Consider the following 17,225-nt stretch of genomic DNA (forward strand, 5'->3'; position numbering starts at 1 on the left):
TCATTTGGCAGTGCCATATTGCTTGACTGGGTCTTGGGGGTCACCCTGCCCTTGGCTGGTAGTCTCATGCTCTCTTCCTGCTCTCCAAAGAAACTCTCCTCCACGTCACACCGTGTACTTGGCCAGGTTTCAACCCCCGCTGGCTAATCAGTAAAACCAGGAGCCACGCTAAACACAGGAACAGCCAGACAAACTAATGGGCGATCCAGATTTCACTCCTATGCGAAACCAGACATTTGGAAGAGAACCAGCAGCTCCACGGTCAAAGAAAGGCCTTTGCCCTTGAGCCAGGGGGCAATTCCTGCAGAGAGAGTCAGGCATTGTCCAGCCCGAAGGGATCAATATCATCACCTAGTCTGACCTTGGGCAGAAGGTGGACAAGTGACTTTGCTATTGGCTGGGCATAGCACCCGTGGCTACTGACACTCACCTCAATGCCATTTTACTAGATCCTGTTTCATGTCCCTCATGCTGGGTAATAACAGGAGAGGACTCCCGGTTTCTAAAATCAAACGGGCTCTTTCTTAAGAGAACTAGTTGCTGAGTTGCTGCAACTGCAGCTGACATTCCAGCCATGTGCATGCAGACTGACTCTCGGGACCCTCGTCCAAACTCTTCCCTCCTGCACCCTGGGCTCCTCTCTCCGCCTTCCATGCAGGCTGCTACTCCGGAGACCTGGCTTCTCGTCCTGACCCTGCCAACGAACTTGGGCAAATCCCCTTTGTTTCTCTTCCTGGTCACACTGTGAGCGCTTTGGGGCAGGGCCCGGCTCAGAGAATTGCAGCTGGGTGGGAGATTATTGTGACAGTGTTTTCTCAATGAAAAGCAGCTTGTTGAACAATCCACACGTTTACAATCAAAAAACTGGTATCCTCTGATGCTGGCCAATGAAAACTCTTTAGTTCAAATAAAAAAAAATCTTTCATTCAGTTTAATTCAAACCAAAACACCACCTCGTCAGTGTTTGTTGGGTCGTCCCCCCCCCCTTTGTGTTTTTGGGGGGCAGAAGTGCAAAAAAGCCCCCAAGCATACAAATTATGTTTTGATTCCAATGGAAACAAAATTTTGACAAAAAAAATCCATCACATTGTGAACTTGTTTCACAGAAAATAACGGCCATTTCCCCACTAGCCCTGCCTGCACTGTGTTTGTGTAGGGCCTAGTAGAACAGGGCGCGACTGTAACTCAAATAATAGACACGGCATTGACGGGACTTGTGACTTGAGGACCTGCAGGGAGACCAGGGCAGGTCCAGGCAATGCCCTAAAACAGCCAGTGAGCCATTTAAATGCACGGCCCAGGGCCTCTGCAGACGCCCAGAGGCCTTTGGACTAAGCCCCTCACCCAGGCATGGGCAGGAGCCTGCAGAACTGGAGCGGTTTCCCGGGAGGAGAGTGAGCTGCGAGGGGAGGGGGGAGGGCTCCTTTTAATTACAAAAGGGGAGTTTTCAAGGGGGGGTGGTTGGTTGACTTCAGCCCCCTCCTTGGCATGCGCTGGCTCCAAGCTGTCTTAGCACCAGAGCCCACTCCCATCTCAGTAACACAGCCTAGGCTGGGGGTGACACGGCCCTGGAGTGGGACTGGGCTCAATGGGGGGGTCTACGCTGCTGCTCACTGTGCTGGGGAGGGGAGAGCAAGGCACTTAGGGGAGTGCTCGGCCACTCCCATGGGGCGGGGGGGGGAAGGCTGCTCCTGCTCTCCCTGGAAGCTGAGCTCCTTTGAAAACCTGTGTCTCGGCTTCTCAGCACTATAACAACCTCGGGGGCGTGAAGGGGTCACCCCCCACTGGCTGCAGGTGCTCAGGCATGCAGGGAGGCAGGCGGCGTGACACCTGGGCTGCAGCCCAGCGGAGGCGCGGCAGCGCGGTGAGCATAACATGCTGTGCTGCTCGGGGGTCCCTGGGGCTGCTTTGGCTGAGGGGCAGACGGGCACACAGGGCCCAGAGGGTGGTGGGAGCTGTGTGGGAGGGGGGCCCTGGCGCAGCTCTTTTGCTGGCAGTTCCAGTGGTGCAGGCATGGGGCAGGCAGCTCGTGCTGTCCCCACTTCACTATCTGGTAGGTTGTCCAGCCCCTCTCCAGTATCTGCCTGGGCTGCTTTCACTTGTAGCGAAGTGAAAGTGCACAGCCCCAGGGAGGACCCTCCCCTCTCAGCAGCTGGACAGCCGAAAGCCCAGGGGCCCTGGGGCCGTTCGTTCTCCTGGGGAACAGCCTGGTACCAACCCCGGCGAGCAGGAGTGTTTTGCAGGATGACCGATCTGGTGCCTGTTTTCTCGGACTCTGTTTTCCCATCTCTAAAGGAGGCGCACTGGTCACATGGCTCCAGTGGCCAATGGCACAAAGTCATCCCAGGCAGCTGCAGTCCAGCGTCAGCATTGCCAATTTATTAAGGACTGTCGCCACCATTGTCTGTAGTCCAGGCTGGGACAATTCAGCGTCACACACTAGCAGCCGCCACGGTCCAGCCCAGGGACTCTGCTCCTTGCTTTCACTGTTGGCTCTGGCTCGCCGCCAGGCTTAGCTGTCTGGGAAGATGTAGCTGTACTGATTTAAGATGTGCTCCACTATCTGGTTTTGGAAGACCATGTGCATTGCCATGTTTACTTCCTCGGTCTCTGGTCTCAGGAGAGTGGGCCCAAATACAATCGCCACGCTTTGCACTGACATCCGGTTCTGCTCCTTGTAGTCGATCACGCTGCAGGGAGAAGGACAGCCAGTCATTGGGAACTGCCAGGGGCATCTCACTCTGATGAATGCTGCACCTGACAGGAATGGGCTGAGACCAGAACCACGCCTGGCGTGAATCCAGCACAGCATGGCAGTGCCAGGGGATCAGGGCTCAACAAGCAAAGGAAGGAACCCAGTGATCCCAGGGCTCATCCACTGTTTTCTGATGGGAAGTTGGGTTTTTGACTAAATGAATTTTTTCACAGGACATGTCTGCTTTCCACAGAAAAGTGAATGCCCGAAAACCAAAATATTTCAATTAAAAAATTCTGCTGCAATGTCTATAGGAGTTGTAATTTGGTTGCCTCAAGATCCCATTCTCCTCCAGCGACAAGGCTCCTCAACCAGACTACAACTCCCATGATGCATCATAGCCAGGGACTCCCATGATGTACTGCCTCTTCTGTTCAAGAGGGCAGACCATAATGCATTGTGGGAGATGTAGTCCAACCAGGGAGCTGGGCCTATAGACAGGAGTCTACCAAATTTGCGGCCATGAAAATCGCATCACGGACTGTGAAATCTGGTCTTCCCTGTGAAATCTGGTCTTCTGTGTGCTTTTTACCCTACACTATAGGCAGTGCCACTGCCAGCAACAGGCAGAAGTAAGGGTGGCATGGTAGGCTATTGTCACCCTTAATTGTGTGCTGCCTTAAGAGCTGGGTGGCCAGAGAGCATCAGCTGCTGGCTGGGCTCCCATCTCTGAAGGCAGCGTCACCGCCAGCAGCAGCACAGAAGCAAGGGTGGAAATACCACAACCCCCCTAAAATGGGCTTGCAACCCCCTTTTGGTTTGGAACTCCCAGTTTGAGAAATGCTGCAGAGAAAATCACGTTTTTTGAGTTGGTCATGGCATAAGTAGCAAATTTTGCAGACGTGTAACACATCCGTAAAATTAGCTATTTATGCCATGACAAACGTGCGAAAAATGTGTGATTTCTCCATGATTTAAGTAGACCCCTACCTACAGAAGAGAAAGGGAACAGAAATTATAACTCAATGAGGCACAAAATATTTTGGGTTTTGAACATAATTTTTTGCCATTCAAATTTACACTGAAAAAGAAAAATATCAACATTTTCCACAGAACATTTCACTACAACAATTGTTTTTTTGTTTTCGCTTTAAGTAAAATCCCTCCCCCCCCCCTTTCCACCCAACTCCGGCTGAGCATCCTGCAGCGGGAGAGGCTGTTAAAACCCAGAAGGGTGGGAGCGGTTTGCAGAGTCCCACAGGATGCTCCAAGCACAACAATTGAGCTGAGGAAGAACCCTATAAGGGGCATGGCCAGGGGAGTTCTGAAGGGTCTTCCAGGAGCCAATGCTAAGACCAGGGGTGAAAATTCCCCCCCGAGGAGACTAGGAGGGAAAGGCACGTGGGTACAAAGGAAACCAGCAGTAGCTTAATTTCCTTCTCCCCTTCCAAGGCCCTGCCACTAGATTTGGCTTCCTCAGACTGCACCGTACCCTGGAAGATCTGCCCCAATATACCTGCCAAGGGTAGCACCAGGCCCCTACAGCCATCAGCACCATGCTGCCTTCTCTCCCCTACTCCAGTCCAGCACCATGGTACAGGGTGGCACGGGCTGGGACGAGCGCTTCATAACACTGCTAATGAGAGTCAAGGGAAAGGAAGCGGCACAGACCTGCAGGATTAGTGCTCAGGCAGGAGCAGTGATCTCTGGCCTCCCTTGCTCCTGATGGCCGTGTTCAGACGTGGAGGAGAATTACATGAATGGCTGGGGACTGTGCAGATCAAAGCACGAAGATCCGTGCACACAAAGAGACCTGGGTACCAGGGCAAGAACTCACCGGCAGAGGTGTTGGAAGAGAACCTTCATGGTGTCACGGTTGACCTCAGGTAGGAAACACACCAGGTCACGGATGCACCTGCTGCGCTTCGCCTGGTCATGTATTTCTAAAACCAGATGGAAAACCAGGTCATTCCACCTCATCAGGACTGGGCGTCAGAGTGCAGGGGCGGGAGACCCTGGACTGGGACTCAGGAGATCTTGGCTGTCGCCTGGCTCTGCCACCAACTGGCCATGTGACCTCCAGGAGAGATGTGGGGCTGGTGCAAGTTGTCACAGCTCCATTGACATCGCTGGAGCTATAGCGATTCCCACCGGGTGAGGATCTGCCCCTACGTGATTTGCCCAGGGACCCCACCACCTCTCAGAGTTCCAAGGATAAATCCACTCATGCCCTTGCTGTGCTCAGACATTACGGGGCGTGGGACCGTCTGACAAGTAGCTAGATACAGAAATCACATCTTCCCCCAGGGAACCCAGTTGGCTGGTGCTACATCCTGGTCCAGGACAGCCTGTGGGCCAGAAATCATTTCTCTCTGGTGTGGCTCTGGGTTTGCCATGCAGCCAATGAAAGGCTGTGACTGTACCAAGCTACTCCTATGATCAGCAGTTCAAACCTTGCCTGGACTCTCAGCCCACTGCTCTGGCACCAGGCCCGGAACCCAGGCTGGGTCTGTTGGCCCATGTCCTACCTCTCTGGCCTTGTACCTCAAACAGAGACTGCAGAGGGCTTTAACCTTCATGTGCTTCTCATGCATCTCCTCAACAAATCACAGCTCAGCTGTGAAAGCAGAGCTGGTTGGATGGCTCCACAATACGGAGCCATTTTCAGAATGGCAAGTGTCCAGAACGGCGGTCTGTGCTGAGTGGGCACCAGCATTCTCGGTCAAAACCCATGATGTCTTAGCATGCGTCTACACGGGGCAGGTGTAATTCCCCACCCAGCTCAGGTACACACACACGCACTAAAAAGAGCTGGTTCGCTGTGCTGGCACGGGCGGTGGCTCGGGCTAGCTGCCCATGTATGTACCTGGGGAGATCACAGAATCATAGACCTCAGGGTTGGAAGGGACCTCAGGAGGTTCTAGTCCAACCCCCTGCTCAAAGCAGGACCAAACCCAACTAAATCATCCCAGCCAGGGCTTTGTCAAGCCTGACCTTAAAAACCTCTAAGGAAGGAGATTCCACCACCTCCCTAGGTAACCCATTCCAGTGCTTCACCACCCTCCTCGTGAAAAAGCTTTTCCTAATAGCCAATCTATACCTCCCCCACTGCAACTTGAGACCATTGCTTCTTGTTCTGTCATCTGGTACCACTGAGAACAGTCTAGATCCGTCCTCTTTGGAACCCCCTTTCAGGTAGTTGAAAGCAGCTATCAAATCCCCCCTCATTCTTCTCTTCTGCAGACTAAACAATCTCAGTTCCCTCAGCCTCTCCTCATAAGTCATGTGCTCCAGCCCCCTAATCATTTTTGTTGCCCTCCGCTGGACTCTCTCCAATTTATCCACATCCTTCTTGTAGTGTGGGGCCCAAATCTGGACACTGTACTCCAGATGCTGAATAGAGGGAAATGATAATTTCCCTTCATCTGCTGGAAATGCCCCTACTTATACAGCCCAAAATGCCATTAGCCTTCTTGGCAACAAGGGCACACTGTTGACTCATATCCAGCTTTTCGTCCACTGTAACCCCTAGGTGATTTTCTGCAGAACTGCTGCCCAGCCATTCGGTCCCTAGGCTGTAGCAGTGCATGGGATTCTTCCGTCCTAAGTGCAGGACTCTGCACTTGTCGAACCTCATCAGATTTATTTTGACCCAATCCTCTATTTTGTCTGGGTCCCTCTGTATCCTATCCCTACCCTCCAGCGTATCTACCACTCCTCCCAGTTTAGTGTCATCTGCAAACTTGCTGAGGGTGCAGTCCACACCATCCTCCAGATCGTTAATGAAGATATTGAACAAAACTGGCCCAGGACTGACCCTTGGGGCACTCTGCTTGATACCGGCTGCCAACTAGACATGGAGCCATCGGGAGTGCTAGCCCGAGCTGCCACTCATGCCTCTGTGTCCATGCTGCTATTTTTAGGTGCTAGCTCGCAGAGAGCTAGTGTGTGTCTACCTACTCGCTCATGCTGCAAAACGTCTGTTAGTCTATAAGGTGCCACAGGATTCTTTGTTGCTTTTACAGATCCAGACTAACACGGCTACCCCTCTGATACTACTCACACTGGACATCACACCTCCCAGCCACAGCATAACTGTACCCTTAATGATAATAGGAGAGATCCCTTCAGAGTCTGCTCTTGTGTCTTGGCTGGGGAGATGGGGCCCGGCTTTGGGGCTCAGGAAATCCAAATGAGCACGGCCCTGCTGGGTAGAGGATTGGCCGCCACCCACACTGCAGGTGTCAGACAGGCCGTGGCTTCTCTTGTCCCTTACTTATCGCAGTGATGAATTTGTCAAAGTAGCTGAATGGGAAGAGCGGCTCTGGCAGCTCCCGAAAGAAGAGCTTCAAAGCCCCCGTGATGACGTGGACATCCTCCCACCGGCCATCATCCAGGTCCATCTGTTCATCTGCGGGAAGGAGGCAGGTAGGTTAGCCAATGTCTGATACTGGGGTGGGAGGGGCTTGCTCCATGCCATGTATGGACCTATGTCAAGTCAGGCAGTCCTGGGCCCTGATGTGCACACACGTGTGCAAGCTCAGGGCACAGAGGTGAGTGTGCTCTTCGGTAGCCCAAAGGGGGAAGGAAGTGTCAGATACACATTTCTACCAGCGAGGGGCTTAACCACTGGATCAAGCTACTGAAGGAAGGGGGAGAGTCGAAGTCCGCAGCTTCAGACTGGAAGATGCTTTAGCCACACACAAGTTACTGGGCTCAACATGGGGTGATGGGGCGAGGGTGTCTGGCCTGTGCTAGCAGGGGGTCAGCCTGGATGAATGGCCCCTTTTGGCCTTAATCTCTGTGAATCCAAACAGGAGTAGAATGCTGGCCCTCCCTGGTGGAGCCCATTTCCTGGAAGTTGTCTCTGCATCACTGGAGACCTCACAGAGTTTAACAACAGAGGAGGATTAAATGTACAATTTACTGCCTGCAACCTCGTCAGCTCTCAAACGAAGCCAGGCTGGGTACGCTCAGCACTCGGACAGGAGATCTCTAGAGAAACTCCAGGGATGTTGGTGATCCATTAGCAGGCTGACTTCCCTCGGAGGGTGCATCTACACTGCATCTGAGGTGCTATTGCTGCACGTGTAAACATACACACTCCAGCTTTACCTGCACTAGCATGGCTAAAAACATCAGTGTGTCCACGATGGCACAGGCTTCAGCAGAGACTAGCAATGCGAGTCCGTACGTAGGGTCCCCGGTCTGCTTAGACAGCCTGTGCCACCATATCTACATGGCTGTACTTAGCTGTGCGAGCACAGTTATGTCTACCAGTGTTGCACTCACACCTTGGATTGCAGTGTAGACACACACCCTGAGCCGGGACTGTCCTAGTGTGTGTTAAGGGTGCTGTGCTACGGAAGTGCTCCATTTTTCAAGTGAGATATAAAACCAATCTTCCCACCGTGTGTTAGCCCCACAGCTCTTTCGATAGGAGGAATAGGGTTACAGGGATTGCTAACTCCTGTAATCACACTAAAAAAAACAGGAGTACTTGTGGCACCTTAAAGACTAACAAATTAGTTAGACTAACTAACTAACTAACTAACTACAGCTCACAAGCTCAAATTAAAAAAAATTCACGTCTGCTACTCTGAAACCTGTAAACACTTTTTCAGTAGTAGCAGTTAGTGAGTCTATCATAAAAAAAAAACAGAAGTAAAATGCTCTGAGCTCTCAAAGCTCATGCAAAAAAAATTTGTTAGTCTGTAAACTTAAGGTAGTTTGTAATCACACTGTCTCTTTAAATTCCTCATGGAGTTTCAGTTGGATAATTTCTTCTCCACTTCCTGCCCCATAACTGTTGGGCAGTTGTACAACTAAGCAAGTGACCAAATTCTACCCCAGAGGTGGCTGCAATTCAATGATGGCTTAAGTGATCCCAGTAAGTGTTGTGGGCAAAGTATCTAAAAAGTGCCTCATTCTGTGTTTGTGCAGCACCTAGTGCAGTCGGGCCCTGATCTTCTCGGCGCTGTTGCAATCCACGGCTCACCTCTGGCTGAACAGAGCCAGGGAGATGCTACTGCTACCATCACTGCTGCAATACCTGACACTGATTTCTCCCCCAGTTCTTACAAACCCAACTGAAGGAGGGTCCCGCTGGTTCCACAGTGCTCATGAGGTGCGTCTGCGCTGCTAAGAGACAGCTAGGGGCCACCTCCCTCCCCCTCCAATGCCAACCCTTGGGCCGCTAAGAGGGAGGGAAGAGAAAAGGGGACAGAGCAGGAACAAGCTGCTTCTCCCGTATTAGTCTGGCAAAACCCTTTAGTATCCAGCTGGCAGGAGATCACCAAGAGCCCCCTGTGGAGACTGGCTCACTTTGTGTGTTCAGACAGAACACAGGCTCTGAGGTGTGGGGCCCAGATTCTATCCCACATTCTACTTGGCAGTTCTTACAACCAACAGAGACTCATAGGGCAAAATCCTGCCCTCACTGAAGTCAATGACAAAACTCCCATTGGCTTCAATGGGCACAGGATCTCAGCCACAGATGTTTAAGACTAGAAGAGACCATGAAGATCTAGTCTGATCTCCTGTGTAACACGATCAGAAAGCCTCAGAGATTCCTGCATTGAGCCTGTTAACCTCTCGTTGAGCAAGAGAGAGAGAGAAACGCCAGCCCTTAGCACTCCAAGCGAGGAGGAACCCATCGCATCCTTAGGGCAGTTGTTCCAATGCTTATTTACCTTTGCCGTTACCAATGGGCACCCAATTTCCAGTTGGGGTTTTCTATCTTCAGCTTCCACCCACTGAACCTTGCTGTACTTTTGTCTGCAGGATTAAAGAGCCTTTGGCTCTCAGAAACTTTCACTCCTTTTGGGAGAAGCTCAATGTGCAGAGCTCTTCTAAAATGGGACCATGTCTTGTGGTGTCTAACTGGGAGCCGGCCCTTGGAGGCTGGGAGTAAAAAATCCTCTCTTAGCCTTCTCTTTCATAAGCTAGTTAGAGAGGCTAAAGAAGCTCTCTCCATGAGGCAGGTTTCCAGATTTTGAATCTAGAGCTGTTAAAACTTCGAATCTCTGTTCGGTGGGAAATTCTGACACTTTTTTTTTTTTTAAAGTTAATTCCAACCTGGAATGAAAACTCGAATTTTCAATTTCCATGAAAGGGAAATGAATGTTTTCATTTTGGAAAAAGTGAACTGGAAGAGAGATCTCCAGGGACTCTCCCGTTTCATTGGAAAACTTCCAACCAGCTGTTCTCGAATGATCCTTGTAACTCTTCTCTGAACTCTCTCCAATTTTTCAACATCCTTTTTACCTTGGGGACACGCTATTCTGGTGACAAATGACCAACAGGCTCTCAAAGCATTACCAGTTTACCTGATTCTGTATCTTCTCACCTTTCTAAATTAGAAAAAGATTTTAAAAAGTCAAAGGCTTGTTTTATTTAAAGATATTAGATGGTAAAAAAGCTACAGCTAACCCGCTGAAAGCAGGCCTACCGTGGTCCACTTTGTAGCGCAGTTTCTGTATAGTTGCCAGATTTCCACTTACTCGATAAAGTCCATCAATGTCCAAACCTATTAGACCAGGGACCAAAACTACCAGTTAGTCACCCCGCAGCTGGACAACGGGAATATGCCAACAAGGAGCTGGAGAGACGCTGCGACAGAGATTCACACATACAGCAAGCCCAGTGTGAAGAGCGCGTCATGCCCATAGGCGCTAGGAGGGCCGCATTCTCAAAAGGATGTGACAGATTTGCACAAGTGCTCAGCGGCCTGGGTGCTGATGCCTACTGCTGCATTTCCAGGGGTGCTTAGCACCCAACCTGGCCCAGGCTGCAGGTGCTAAACACTGGGAAGTGTGACCCCAAGCTCTGTTGGGCCTGTTCCGTACAAAGCAGAATGCAGTGGGGTACTCGAGAAGCAGGGGCCCTCCGTGCCCCAGACACGGCTCCCACTTGCAGCCTGCCTTGGGGGAGGGAGCAATGCATTGGGATGCAGCAGGGCAGGTCCAGGTCTGCAGCGGCTGCGGCAGAAACCGAGAGGGGAGCAGGGCCACGCAGATTCGAAAGAGAGAGTCAAGAAAAGCAGTTTAGAAACTGCTGTGCTGCTTTCTGTTCTGCTTCTCCTAGGGCTACATGCAGACACACCCAGCAGCTTGCTTTACAAACCCAGACTGAACCAAGCCTCAGCAGCCAGATGCTAACAGCAATTAGCTGCTCCATTAGTCAGTTTGTGGGATGCTTCTTGGGAAACTAACCCCCCCCCCGAGCCTGCAGCCCCTTCTTGTAGCCTATCTAGGCCCGAGGCACCAGCTAACGCTGGGAGGGGCCGCAGTGCCAGAGATGGGGCAGGCAGGGCGGGTTACTCAGTGCAGAAGGGGCTGTGCTTCCCCGAGGGCTGGGAGCCTGGAAGGGGCTGGCTAGGGGCTCTCTCGGCCCCCTGTCTTTACTGGAGGATTTGGAGAGGATACCTCTGTGTTCCACCGTCTGGATGCACTGCTGCACAAACCACGGCACCGTGCGGTGCTCCCGCTCGCACAGCGCTTGCAAGGCGCAGCCAAACACTTGGTCTGAAAAACAAACCGACAAACCCAGACATTTAGGCAGGTGACTCGGGGCTCTGCCAGGGGATCAGGATGATTTGCCCCCCTGGATCGCCAGTTTGGGGACCCCAAACAGCTGTGCTGGGGGATGAGCTTTGCTTGTGGCTGCAAGGTTTGGGTTTGTTCTTCTCGTAAGCACCCGCCCCCGAAAGCGCCCGCCCAGCCTGTACCTTTAATGTACCCTCGCTCCCGCAGGAACTGCAGAGGGGGCCGTTTCTGGAGGAGCTTTCGCAGCCTGTTCCGAACTTTGCTGGTGTCGCTCTCAGAGCCCAGGCTACAGGCCGCCGGCCCGGAGGCTGCGGGAGACAAGGGAGAGCGTTTCACCGCGAGACCAGGAGAGGCCCCAGCAGGGAGGAGACAGGCATCGTTCTGGGCACAGACAAGGAATCTCCCCCCGCAGCCCCCAAATGGGATGTAGCACAGCTGACGGCAGGAGCACTTCCCCTCCACTCCCAGCCACCCCGGCAGGGAGAGCTGGGGATTGGCGGAGAGTTTCTGGGCAGCGGGTGCAGCAGCAGGGGAAGAAGAGGGTGTCCCCTATCTCCTGCTCTCCTCTGGGGGAAGCTGGATCCCTCGCCCCAAGGGCCGAGGAGCAGGGGATTTCACGCCCGCACAGTCCAGCTCTGTGGCGTCTGCACAGCATCTGCTGAAGTGCCCCCGGTTTCGAACGCAGGAGATTGCAGCGGGGATCTCAGAGCCCTTCAGGATGAACACCCAGGCCCTGCTACATGGGCTTGTTCCTGCCCTTGTCACTTGGGGATCTGAGACCCATGAACAGGGGTGGTGCCCCAAGGGCATGTCCCTGCCAGCTGCAGGTGCCACACGTGGGCTTCTCTCTCTCTGCCCACCTGCCTGCTGGGAGACACAAACTCCTGGCAAATGGACTTGTCCATCACCCCCCATTCACTGCCTCTTGCGGCCTCCCCCCACCCCTAACTAGCGCCATCCTACTGCATCGCCACCCCACGGCCATCACAGCTGACCAGCTCCCAGAGGCAGTGCTGGGGGGACTACAGCCACCCCAAAATGTGGCTTAGCCTTCCCCGTAGGTCCCCTCCCAGTGCGAAGGGTGGCACGGCATGGCATTGTCACCCTTACGTCTGCAGTGCTGCACAGCCTCCCTAATCTTCTGTCTAGTCCACCTCACCCCCCCCCCCCACTGGAACGAGGCTGGCGCTGTCCCTGCCAGCTCCCCACTCTGCTCTCAGTCTGCCTGGGTGACCAGCTGCACTGCCCCTCTTTGCTTCATACCAGAAAGAAAACTCCATGTTAGAGAGAGTCCTGCTGCGGGGACGTGACCACCCCAAGGCTGGTGCTGCCAGGTGCCAGCACCATCCCTGCCTACTGAACCCATCCTCGTCCCGCTCCCATGCCAGGACGTGCCCTTGAGCACACCAGCCAGAGGAGGTGGGGGACCCAGCTCGCATTCGTGTTGCCATCTGTGCCCTTCAGCCAGCTGGCCCTGCAATGCAGCACGGGGCCGATGCTGCAGCCTGCTCTGCCAGTACATATGGGCTGTATGCAAGTCTCCAAGGCAGGGGGAGAATTTTCCAAGTTACACCCACCCTACACTGCCCCACTGCAAGGCCTGGGCAAGCGGGGGTTGGGAACAGCCATAGAACGTGGGGTTCCAGAGATCAGGGGCTGCAGAGTCACCCCATGAAGGCTGCTCTATGTAGAGGCTGCTCTAACTTGCCCGAGGAGCCATTTGGCCCAGGCTCCAGGTGGTGAGCACTCCCACACCTGGGCTGTGTCCCAGCACAGAACCTGGCCCTCCGCCTTCGCTGCATGCTGCTAGCGCATCTACACTGCTGCTCAGCTGCACCCTACCAGGGACACTGGGTAGTTAATGCAGCACTGCCTGCACTGAGCTGAGCAGACAACGAGCTCAGCAGCAGCACAACCAGCAGCTCCCAGGCAGACTCGGCCTGGAGGCTGCGCCAGAGCAGGCCCCTGGGCTGTTCCCAAGCAGGCTGCCCTGCTCAGATCCAGGGCCGGCTCTGGCTTTTTTGCTGCCCCAAGCAAAAAAAAAAAACAACCTGCCGGCCAGCCGGAGCAGCAAAGGCGGGGGGGGGGGAGGAGAGAAACAACCTGCCGGCCGGCTGGAGCAGCAAAGGGGGGGGGGAGGGGGAGCGGGAAACCAACCTGCCCGGCCGGCTGGAGCAGCAAAGGGGGTGGGGGGCGGGAATTCCAGGAAACCTGCTGGTCAGCCGGAGCAGTGAAGGGGGTGGGGGGGCATGAAACAAACCTGCCTGCTGGCCAGCCGGAACAGCGAAGGGAAGAAAAAACAAAAAAACAAAAAGAAAAAATATACCCGCGGGGCGGCGGGAGCGCGGGTGCAGGGGGACTCCCAGCCCTGCAGACCCCGGGCAGCGGTGTGCACACCCCAGCTAGCGGGGGCGGAGGGGGGAGGGAGAGAGAAGGGGGCGGCCAGGGCTTCCTTAAGCGGGGCGCTCGCCATGCAGCCCCTCCCCGCACCGCCTGATGGGAGGGCTCCGGTGGGCGGGCAGGGAAGGATGCGGGCTGCTGTGCCGGGCTTGCTGCAGCCCTGGCACCGCTCCCAGCAGCTCCCCTCCTCCGCGCCGCCGCCCCCTACAGGGCGCAGGAGCAGCAAACCAAAAAGAAAAAAACCTGCAGGGGCAGCGGAAGCAGCGAAGCACAAAAGAAAAAAAAGGTTTGGGCGGAAGCCGCCCCTTGGAATCTGCCGCCCCAAGCACCAGCTTGCTCGGCTGGTGCCTGGAGCCGGCCCTGCTCAGATCTCACCCACTCACCTGGATTCTTTTTGTCTTCATCTTTGTTGTTTCCCAGTCTCTCCTTGGTTCCAAAGTCCCCAACATTTCCGTTCTCGTCGGGAGTAGGAAGGTCTGTGGACTGAGGGAGACATGGCATCAGATCGCTTCTGTCCCATCAAGGCCCCGAAGGAGCTCAGAGGCGTGGGAGGCGCGGTGCTTTCCCGGAGCCTGCTAGACACGGCTGAGGAGGTTGGGAGGGAGACAGCGGATAATGGAAAAATCCCCCCCCACCCCCACACACAAGTGATGGGCCACAAATCAGTCTGGACAGAACAGATCCTCGGACTGTCAGCTCTTTGGGGCAGGGACGGGCTTTTGTTCTGTGTTTGTGCAGCACCTGGCGCGCTGGGGTCCGGGGCCTAGGGGCTACTGCCGTGCAGAGGATGCAACCGCAACAGGAGCCAACCTGAAACTTTGCTCAAAATTCAAATTTCTTTGAGGTTGGGGTAAGAAAGAAACCAATCCCGCCGTGCTGCGTTCCCAGGGGGACAGCAGCTGGCAGGGTGTTTACAGCAGCCAAAGTGCTGGAAACCTCGTGAGAAAGCTGGTCCCAGGATGCCGACGCCAGACCCTAAAGACGAAACCTCCCGGAGGGGACAGAGCTGAGCAGAAGATGGGCATAGAAGGGAAAGTGGGCTGGAGAAGGTGGTCAGGGTAGGGCCAGCGGCAGTGCTGAGGATGGGGGCGTGGTGTGTAACCCACCTATCTGGGTCTCTGTCCCCATCTGGGGGCTGGACTGTGTAAAAGGTCTTCTGAACAAAGGGGCCTGATCCTGGAACTTTAGCCCAGAGCTCCTGCTGGTTGGCCCAGAGGTTCTGGGTTCAGGCTCCCGCCAGGGCCAGGGCCTGGGGAAAGCGCTACCAAAACGCCCAGGGAAGCCCCTCTCACCAGCCTGCTGATGTTGTCGGCGATTGTCTTCTGCCACGTGGCCACAATGGGCTCAGAGTCGTGCTGGATCAAGAACTCGGAACCGTCGCGGGTCTTCAGCTGAAAGCAGCAGGGCGGGAGTTATTGGGGTAAAGCAGGCGCCATGCAGCCCCCGATGGGACAGGCCTCCAGAGGGGCCAGAGGGGAGAAGGGCAGTTTCTTCCCATGGCACAACAGCGATCAGGCACCAGTGGGCTGGGCTGAGACATGCACATGTGTTGGCCTTGACTTCTGTGCAATTTTACAGCTCAGGTCTCTGCTCCTTGGGCCAGGGGCGGCTCCAGACCCCAGCAGGCCAAGCGCCGCCGGGAGGGCGGCAGGCAGGAGGGTCCGCTGGTACCGCAGCTTCGGTGGGCCTCCCACAGGCGCCACCGAATCCGCAGGACCGGGGGCCTCCCACAGGCGCCACCGAATCCGCGGGACCGGGGGCCTCCCGCAGGCGCCACCGAATCCGCGGGACCGGGGGCCTCCCACAGGCGCCACCGAATCCACGGGACCGGGGGCCTCCCGCAGGCGCCACCGAATCCGCGGGACCGGGGGCCTCCCGCAGGCTGCTGCCGAATCCGCGGGACCGGGGGCCTCCCTCAGGCGTGCCGCCGAATCCACGGGACCGGGGGCCTCCCTCAGGCGTGCCGCCGAATCCGCGGGACCGGGGGCCTCCCGCAGGCGCGCCGCCGAATCCGCGGGACCAGGGGCCTCCCGCAGGCGCCGCCGAATCCGCGGGACCAGGGGCCTCCCACAGGCGCCGCCGAATCCGCGGGACCGGGGGCCTCCCGCAGGCGCGTCGCCAAATCCGCGGGACCGGGGGCCTCCCGCAGGCGCGCCGCCAAAGGCAGCCTGCCTGCCGTGCTTGGGGCGGCAAAATACCTAGAGCTGCCCCTGCCTTGGGCACCCCAAATTCCCATTGACTCAGACCACATAGAATCATAGAATCTCAGGGCTGGAAGGGACCTTAGGCGGTATCTAGTCCAACCCCCTGCTCAGACAGATTTTTACCCCAGATCCCTAAGTGGCCCCTGCAAGGATTGAGCTCACTACCCTGGGTTTAGCAGGCCAATGCTCAAACCGCTGAGCGATCCCTCCCCCCAGGCTCAGCCCTTGTCTTCGGTGCTCACAGGTCCTGAGGGAAAGATGCCTGGCTTCTAGGGGCGGATCCTTTGCTCTGGACTCCCTCCGACTAAGCCCTGGCTCTGCACTGAGGTCTCCCCCTGTATTTAGTTGCATCTCTAAGCCGTCTCTGCAGCAGGAGTCTTCCAGCTCTGCCCGCAACCTGGCCAGGCAGGCGGGGTGTTGTGATCGCTGCTCCTGACTGGCTAGAATAGTGATCCCAGTGTGTGTCACCTCGCCCCGGTCTGTCTCATCCACCTGTTGTGAGCTCCTTGGGTGGGGACAGCCACGTGCTCCGGATACGCAGCCCCCAGTATGGTGGGATTTAGCTGGCCAACCCCTCTGTGCTACTGCAGTAGAAGTGTTCCCTAACAACCAACCCCCGGCTTGGTTTGCTCAAAGCTGCAGCCCAAACAAACATCCAGTCCCATCCACTGTCCCGTGCAGGCGTGAAGAGTTACTGGCTGGCAGTTTCCTTTCCAATGCAAAGCCCGAAAGAGCCGGGGTTCGGCTGACCTGGCCGTCCCAAAGTAGCCTGCTGTCTGCACTGGCAAAGGGGGCCGGCCCGTCCTGCCCTGCTGTGTGCAGAGGGGCCCTGCTGACGGAGCTCAGCAGGGGAAGCAGACACCACTTTTTAATTCTCCCTTTCCCCTGAAGTCTGGCTGCCCCTCGGCAATAGCACACGGCCCCTGGCCACTCACGTCTTATTTAACAGATACACTGGGCTTGCTGAAAAGCAGCCAGCGGAGGGTCATGCAATGGCCAGGGAGGCCTGGTGTGCTCGTACTGGTGTAACTGTGTCCGTTGTGGATATGATCCCCATGCGCCTTATAGTTATACTGGTACAACCCCTAGCGCGGCCGCAGTTCCGCTGGAATAACGGTGCCCAGCATCTGCATAGCTCATTCCCCATCCTGCCGGTCTGGCTATCCCAGGAGAAGTGCCTTTATCTCAGGATAACTGCGTCCTCACTGGGGTGGGAGGGGGCCTGTACATTTTAGTTCCACCAGGCCAACTTGGGTGCGTAGTCAAGGCCTGGAGTCACGATTCCCCACTGCCCCACCCCTCCCACCGCTACCTCGCTGCACAGGAAGGGGTCGCTTGCTTAAGGAGTGGGTGGATTGGCTTATGTGGCCTGCATCTTGC

General features: G+C 55.5%; 1 protein-coding gene across 7 annotated transcripts in view; it reads right to left on the reverse strand.

Annotated features, from left to right (window-relative positions):
* Window positions 1–438: 438 nt before the first annotated feature.
* The window catches only part of ARHGAP27 (Rho GTPase activating protein 27), a 79,552-nt gene continuing 62,765 nt past the window's right edge, over window positions 439–17,225 (reverse strand). For 4 of the 7 annotated variants that reach the window (XM_039504195.1, XM_039504193.1, XM_039504192.1 and 1 more), the window contains 8 exons: window positions 14,934–15,032; window positions 14,025–14,124; window positions 11,424–11,549; window positions 11,122–11,220; window positions 10,146–10,223; window positions 6,972–7,106; window positions 4,533–4,638; window positions 439–2,690 (listed from right to left, as the gene is read on the reverse strand). In XM_039504195.1, coding sequence (XP_039360129.1) covers window positions 2,513–2,690; window positions 4,533–4,638; window positions 6,972–7,106; window positions 10,146–10,223; window positions 11,122–11,220; window positions 11,424–11,549; window positions 14,025–14,124; window positions 14,934–15,032 — 921 coding nt within the window. In that variant the 3' untranslated portion in view covers window positions 439–2,512. The remainder of the gene's footprint in view (window positions 2,691–4,532; window positions 4,639–6,971; window positions 7,107–10,145; window positions 10,224–11,121; window positions 11,221–11,423; window positions 11,550–14,024; window positions 14,125–14,933; window positions 15,033–17,225) is intronic. The other 3 variants (XM_039504196.1, XM_039504198.1, XM_039504197.1) reach the window with 2 other exon arrangements.

Source organism: Mauremys reevesii, linkage group 17 (assembly GCF_016161935.1).
Source record: "Mauremys reevesii isolate NIE-2019 linkage group 17, ASM1616193v1, whole genome shotgun sequence".
Classification (NCBI taxonomy): domain Eukaryota; kingdom Metazoa; phylum Chordata; order Testudines; family Geoemydidae; genus Mauremys; species Mauremys reevesii.